Genomic DNA, 7,462 nt, shown 5'->3' with positions numbered 1-7,462 from the left:
GGCATCCAGCACAACAGGGCACTAGCTCTTGCTCATAATGAAAATATTAGAACTTACAAAAGCCAACACAACAGCTGCATAATTTCTCACATAAAAGGAGGAAAAGTGTACAGCAAGCAATTATTTCTAGCTGCTTATTTCTTTATGCACACTTAAATAAAAGTAACAATTCAGCCTGTGGAAATTATATCCTACTCAGAACATTTTCTGTACCAAAGACTCTTTGAACTGCCCAGAAGTTGGTTAGAAGCCTCTCTTCCAGCCGCATAATCCTGAGGTCCAACCAACTTCCCTGCACTAATTAGTTGCAGTATAGTTAAGTGCACTAGCCTGCACAAGCTGAAACTACTTACTACTTGGAAATAGAATGTTAGGAAATTTGCCCCAACTCAGATTGGCAGCTGGAGAATGTAAAGCAGGAGTGATAATTCTTGCCCTGTCTTCCTCGCTGATTATCTGTTTTTAGTTCTCTACTTATAGAAGCTACATAGCAGCTAAGTAGGTTGGTCTGTCAGTAGAGATATGGAAAAAGCTGTTGACCAGAACAGAACAATTGTATAGTATCAAGTGTAACATAACCCACCCTTTCAAACGGGGATTTACACATGCACCTGGGAAGTAGGAGTGTTACTTACCAGCTGAGGCTTACTAGTTAATTAACTGGTATGGGTTAAAGCAGCTTCTTGCCTGCTGTGGGAAAATGGTTAGTCTGTCTCACCCATAGGGCCAGTGCAGGTTGGGCACTCCAGCCAGTTCGGAGTAGCCCTGGGGGAGGGGCAGAAGGAGATGCTGGGGAGGCTGCTGTTGCCCAGCTGGAGGTGAGGTTGGGGAGAGAGACTACAGCCCAGCTGCCCAGAAGCAGCTGCCCCAACCCCCACCACCCCATTTAATCAATTATCCAGTTAAACAGTTTTTAACAAGTTAACCAATTAAATAGGTTTTTACAGCCCTCCTAGGAAGACTGCAAAACAGAACCAGCATATGGTAATTTAAACTTTTGCATAAGGAAAATTTTTAAAAAGGAAATTAGCACAACAGGAGTACAAAAAAGGTGATTTTCCCTAGCCTCTCCAGTGTATTAGAGGATAAAATTTTGAAGTAAGCCACGACACTTGCTAAGAACCACTGTTCCAAAACATCTGAAGTGAGTCTGTGCTCACAAAAGCTCATGCTCAAAACTTTACTATTAGTCTATAAGGTGCCACAGGACCCTTCGTTGCTGTTCCAAAACAGAGTCTGGTAAGCCCCCCTTCTCCCTGGCAGTCTGGGAAGGTCATCCCAGTTGGCGTAAATAACCCCCTATGCAGCCACATTCCAGAAAGGGATGCTGCAGGGTCGGGTATTGGATTATAAAGGGCAATTGACAGGATTATTTCACTACCTTCTGCTTTGATCCTGTAGACAGCACGAATGGTCATGTCCATACAAAGACTACATCAGGATGCCGGAAGAGACATCACCACTTTAGACATCAGTGTTACAGATGAGACATATCGACTTCACATATTGATGTTAACAATTGCATTCTTCAAAGGACTTCTTGTTTATAGATCAAATGTTCTGTAAACTGTGCACAGAAACTCTAACTCCAAGTATAAGAGAGGCAACAGTTAGTCTGTCTTCAAAAACAAGAAGTTGTGTGGCACCTTATAGACTAACATAATTTGGAGCATAAACTTTTGTGGGCAAAGACCTGCTTTGTCAGATGTAACTCCCAGATTATTTATTGATTGTGCTCATTTCCTTACTGTGTGCTCCTATTCCTTCCTCTGACTCTCAGCTTTCTATATAACTAACCATTCATGTCAGTCAGTGCATTCTAAAACTCGACCACATTCAGAATCACTCCACCAGCTTGTTATAAACCCTGGTTGCTTCACCCAGTATCCAGACTTTATTCCAGTGTAAAGAGCAGGGTCTCTTTAATTGCACGTTGGCCAACAAGTCCTCCTTACAATGCCAGCTGTCTCTCACAGATCATTTCCCAGCCCACTCTCACCCTTTAACAAGGGTGAAGGCTTATTTGAAGCTGGGAAACAAGTATAAATGGCTCCATGAAAGGTGTAATATGGAGTAAGAAGGTGTTAGTTTTTAATAAAAATGTGAGATCCATAGGGTCCTGTTGCAGGTTGAAATGATGCTTTTTCCTTGTCTGATTTACTCAGATGTGGGCTACAGAAATACATAGAAAGGACTGCAATTCTAGAATGAAGAGATTGTGGGAAAAATAACCCAAAATATACATACAATGCAATGGGGGCAAATTTAGATACAACAGATCAGGAAAAGGATCTTGGAATTATAGTAGATAGTTCTCTGAAAACATCCACACAGTGTGCAGCAGCAGTCCGTAAAGCAAATAGGATGTTAGGAATTATTAAAAAGGGATAGAGAATAAGAAAGAATATCATACTTCCCCTATATAAAACCATGGTATGCCCACATCTTGAGTACTGCATGCAGATGTGGTCTCCTCACCTCAAAAAAGATATATTGGCATTAGAAAAAGTTCAGAAAAGGGCAACTAAAATGATTAAGGGTTTGGAAAAGGTCCCATATGAGGAGAAGCTAGAGAGACAGGGACTTTTCAGTCTAGAAAAGAAGAGATTGAGGTATATAAAATCATGAATGGTGTGGAGAAAGTGAATATTGAGAGGTTATTTACTTGTTCCCATAATATAAGAACTAGAGGACACCAAATGAAATTAATGGGTAGTAGGTTCAAAACTAATACAATTTTTCTTCACACAGCACCCAGTCAACCTGTGGAACTCCTTGCCAGAGGAGGCTGGGAAGGCTAGCACTCTAACAGAGTTTGGAAAAAGAGCTCGATAAATTTGTGGAGGTTAGGTCCATAAATGGCTATTAACCAAGGGTAAAGTATGGTGCCCCTAGCCTTTAGTCAAAAGCTGGAGACAAATCGCTTGATCATTATCTTCAGTTCACCTCCACAGGGGCACCTGGCACTGGCCACTGTCGGCAGACAGGATACTGGGCTGGATGGACTTTTGGTCTGACCCCGTATGGCCGTTCTTATGTTGTTAAGGTGATAGTTGAGCTGAGAAAGAAAAATTAAATTTTCATAAAGCCACTGCAACACAGAACAGGCAACTGAATTTTATTTTGGTAGCACATCCTCTAAGAGCAAATTTAGATTATGGTTGTTGGTTCAAGCATACAGTCTACAATGCAATGATTACAAAGAGAATCACTGGCTATACACAAAAACCAAACAGTTTAATCATCATTTTTAAGTTTCTTGATTTTGTACTTATGACGTTCAATTTCTTTCTGGAGCCGCTCTATTTCTTCCTTGTGATGATCAATTTCTTCTTCATGATGTTTCCTCAGAGAGGCCAGCTGTTCTCTCTCCTTCTCCCTGCACAATTGTACATGGCCAGTTCAAACAAATAAAGTTACTTGGGAGTTTGAAATTAACAAACTACTTAGACAGACAGCACCCTCCCCACCCACCAGTATGTTCTAGGCATACTGTTTCTTAGCTTGCATAGTTACTTGAATCACCTTCACTTCAGCAGACCTGCAGGCACAGCTGGACTGTATGAAGGACTCTAGAGCTTAGCACCATGGCATACAAAGGCCTTTTGGTCAGCTACACTCCCAACCCCCACCAAGCAGGTAAAATATCCTACAAGGGTGTCCATCAGGACTGCTTTCCTGTTAATATTTACCACACCTGGTCCTATCTAGCAACTGACAGAAGTGACCCAAGAAGAGGCTAGAGGTCACCAGGATTCACTACAATTTTGACACACAAAAATCAGGCTGTGAATGGGTGAGTTTGTAGGATCTACAACATATGCAGGTGGCTACCTATGGCGATTGGATCCTACAGAGATGGGTATGCACAAGAGCAGGGTGAGCACTAAGTGGATAGGACGTGATTTGACAGGCTTAACCCCAAGCAACCATGTCCTTTTCTAAAGCAGAGCGTCCACAGGTTTGGCCACACAGCTTTGGACCAACAAGAACTGCAGGAAATGGCAGGTGCTAACACTGGCGAAACAACCTGCGCTAGGAGCTGCTGACTGCCCGTCCTTGCACAAGGCAGATCTTTTAACAGAAGAGATTTGGCCGATGGGCCGCATCCATCCCATCTAACACTTCGATCCAGCCCAGCGGCTGCACCTGGCTTACCCGCTGTTTACATTATGCTGCCAGGTCGCAGGCGGTGCTGGGAGCCACAGGCTATCTACGTAGTTGCAAGAACGGCGGGGTGGGAGGGCCCTTTGAATAGCAGCCAAGCAAAGAGCTCCGCGTTTCTGGCTCCCGGCTCCCTCCGCCACCCCGGGGCCCTTTGCAGCGGCCGGGGAAGACGCCTCAGCCACGCGCAGGCGGCGAAGGACAAGCGGGCCAGGCGCGCCGCGGGCCGCTCCTACGGGCCGCGGGGTAACGTCACTAAGGAGGCGCGCGGCCCACACCTCCCGCAGGCCTGGCGAGCGCCGCCGCGGGGATAGTCCGACGCCTCCCCGGCCCGCAGCGCCAGGCGCGGGAGCGCACACGCCAGCCAGCCCGGGGGAGACTCACCGGAAGTAGCGCTCCTCCGCGGCCGCCTCCCGCTTGCCGAAGGCGCCGCCTGCCTCGCGGATGGAGCCGCCGCCGCCGCCGCCCTTGCCGGCCCCCTTGCCCAGCTCGCCCAGCTGCGGGGAGAGACACGTCAGGGGCGGCCCCTACCTGCTCGGCGCCCGGCCCCGGCCCCGGCCCCGGCCCCGGCCCCTACCTGCTCGGCGCCCGAGCCCGAGCTCGAGCTCCAGCCCCGCTGCTGCTGCTGCAGCGCCCAGACCCCGCGCAGGCCGCCGCGCAGCCCGACCCCAACCGCCGCCGCCATCGCCCTTGAGCCGCACGGGCCGCCTGGCGCAGCCCACCCCTACAGCGGCGCGCGCGAGGGGCGGGGCTCAACGGCCGGCCACGGCCCAATCAGCGGCGGCTGGGGGGGTGTGTCCCGGCTTGGCCACGTGACCGCAGCGCCGCCGTTCGTCACTGCGGGTTCTGAGTCGCACCACGTGCAGGCGGGGCGGGCGGGGCGAGAGGAGCGCACAGGCGCGGGGGCGGGGCGGGGCGGGGCCTCCCCAGCCCTTCCCCTCGCAACGCCCCGCCCACTCGTGCCGTATTTCCCACCGCCCGCCAGCTCCCCAGGCACGGGCACCCCAGACAGCCGTGTGTTGGTCAGCGCCACCCTGGGGGGCCGAGCCCCCCTGCGGGGCCAAACGAGCGCGAGCCCCAACTGGCTTTGGGGGACAGCGAGACAGGAAAACGGGCGGGTGTGAGGGCACGGACCGCAGCGGGGGAGCCCCTAGGCTGTCCCCGGGGCGCTTCAGAGGCCTCAGGGCAGCCAGTGGACGCAGCCAGTCAGCTCCACCCTGGTTCGCCTGCAGCCATGTCAGGCCTGGAGGAGCATAAAAGGAGGGAAGCCAGCCCAGTTCAGGGCTGACCAGCCAAGGGGGTAGGCTCTGGCGCTGGCGCAAGCTGCCAGTGAGCCAGAGGGTAGAGCCTCAGGCTCAAAGGGGGAGCCCCCTCAGAGAATCCTTCTCCTGTCAGTGGAAAAACTAGATTTGAGGGGCCATGCCCCAAACTTATCCTTAAGCCTCTGGGGTGGGGGCTGAAGACCCACACCCTAGGCCCCAGCAAGGCAGCCTAGCCTCTAGGCCACCCTGCCATCAGTGGGAACTGTGCACACTACCGTATTTGCATGTCTTACTATGCAGTGGGATGGTTTTTTCCTGTGCCTTCAATAAGACCTGTTAAAAATATTGCCAGTTCTTCTTTTTCCCTTTCATCTTCATTTCCCAAGGGATCCTACCCATCAGTTCTCTCAGGCCGTGTCTACACTAGCCCCAAACTTTGAAATGGCCATGCAAATAGCTGTTTTGAAGTTTACTAATGAAGCGCGGAAATACATATTCAGCGCCTCATTAGCATGCGGGCAGCCGCGTCACTTTGAAATTGAGGCGACTCGTAGCTGTGTGGCTTGTCCAGACGGGGCTCCTTTTTGAAAGGACCCTGCCTACTTCGAAGTCCCCTTATTCCCATCTGCTCATAGGAATAAGGAGACTTCAAAGTAGTCGGAGTCCTTTCGAAAAGGAGCCCCGTCTGGACGAGCTGTGTGGCAGCGAGCCGCGTCAATTTTGAAGTGCCGCGGCCGCCTGCATGCTAATGAGGCGCTGAATATGTATTTCAGCGCTTCATTAGTAAACTTCGAAATGGCCATTTGCATGGCCATTTCAAAGTTTGGGGCTAGTGTAGACACGGCCTCAGGAAGTAGAAGCCTGCTCTTTTGAAATCAAGGGTTTATAGTTTACTGCTCACCTTTCTTCCTTTTGTCAGGCTCCTGAAATCTGCTACCTCATGGTCACTGCAGCCCAGGTTGCCAGCCACTTCTATTTCTCCTCCTAGTTCTTCCCTGTTTGTTAGTAACAGAGTGGGAGCTGTGCTAGTCTATATACTATCAAAAGAAAAAAGCAGTAAAGTAGCACTTTAAAGACTAACAAAATAATTTATTAGGTGAGCTTTCGTGGGACAGACCCACTTCTTCAGACCATAGCCAGACCAGAACGTAGTAGTAGTAGCATCCTTCAGTCTACACAGGCTATGGATCGCGCCCTTCATAGTTCCATTTGGGATCATCATTTGCAGCGTCGGCTGTGACTGTGAAGGCCCACATGAGAGTGACAGTCCTTGCTGCATCTGTTGCATGTGTAATGGGTGTCTGGCAGGTACTTACTGTGCTTCTGTGGGCTCACTTCTCTGCTATCTGTCTGATCCTCATCTCACCCTTCTGAAGGCCCCTGTGTAGTTCCTGCCTCCATCTGCTGCGATCGTCTGCCAGCTCGTCCCAGCTGTCCGGCTCGATGTCTGCCTCCCTGAGGTCCCTCTTGCAAACATCTTTGTAGCGCAGCTGGGGGCACCCGGGAGGTCTTTTGCCAGAGGCTAGCTCACCATACAGGATGTCTTTTGGGATCAGCTTCCATCATTCATCCTGTGGACGTGGCCAAACCAGCGGAGCCGCCGCTGTCTGAGGAGGGTGTGCATGGTTGGGATTCCAGCTTGCTCAAGGACGGCGGTGTTGGACATTCTGTCCTTGCACGATATTCCAAGGATGTGCCTGAGGCAGTGCAAGTGGAAGACATTCAGTCTCTTTTCCTGGCAGGCGTACAGGGTCCAAGACTCACTGCTGTAAAGGAGGGTGCTGAGGATGCAGGCTCTGTAGATTGCATTTTGGTGTGGGTGTACAACTTGATGTTTTTCCACACTCTCTTGCTGAGTCTGGACAGAGTTGTGGCTGCTTTTCCGATCCTCCTATTTATTAGGTGAGCTTTTGTGGGACAGACCCACTTCTTCAGACCATAGCCATACCAGAACAGACTCAATATTTAAGGCATAGAGAACCAAAAATAGTAATCAAGGTTGACAAATCAGAAAAAAATTATCAAGGTGAGCAAAT

The 7,462-nt window shown here is 50.1% G+C and overlaps 1 protein-coding gene across 1 annotated transcript; it reads right to left on the bottom strand.

Moving 5' to 3' along the window:
• Positions 1 to 3,101: 3,101 nt before the first annotated feature.
• Positions 3,102 to 4,902, bottom strand: ATP5IF1 (ATP synthase inhibitory factor subunit 1). Its single transcript, XM_074976352.1, has 3 exons — positions 4,742 to 4,902; positions 4,549 to 4,661; positions 3,102 to 3,379 (listed from the first exon to the last, which is right to left on the bottom strand). Exons 1-3 carry the CDS (start codon positions 4,847 to 4,849, stop codon positions 3,238 to 3,240), a joined length of 363 nt encoding a protein of 120 aa, XP_074832453.1. The 5' UTR covers positions 4,850 to 4,902; the 3' UTR covers positions 3,102 to 3,237.
• Positions 4,903 to 7,462: the final 2,560 nt, after the last annotated feature.

The sequence above is a fragment of the Carettochelys insculpta genome, chromosome 24 (assembly GCF_033958435.1).
Source record: "Carettochelys insculpta isolate YL-2023 chromosome 24, ASM3395843v1, whole genome shotgun sequence".
Lineage (NCBI taxonomy): Eukaryota > Metazoa > Chordata > Testudines > Carettochelyidae > Carettochelys > Carettochelys insculpta.
Note: the sequence above shows the minus strand (reverse complement) of the source record. Positions and strands in the feature narration are given on the sequence as shown.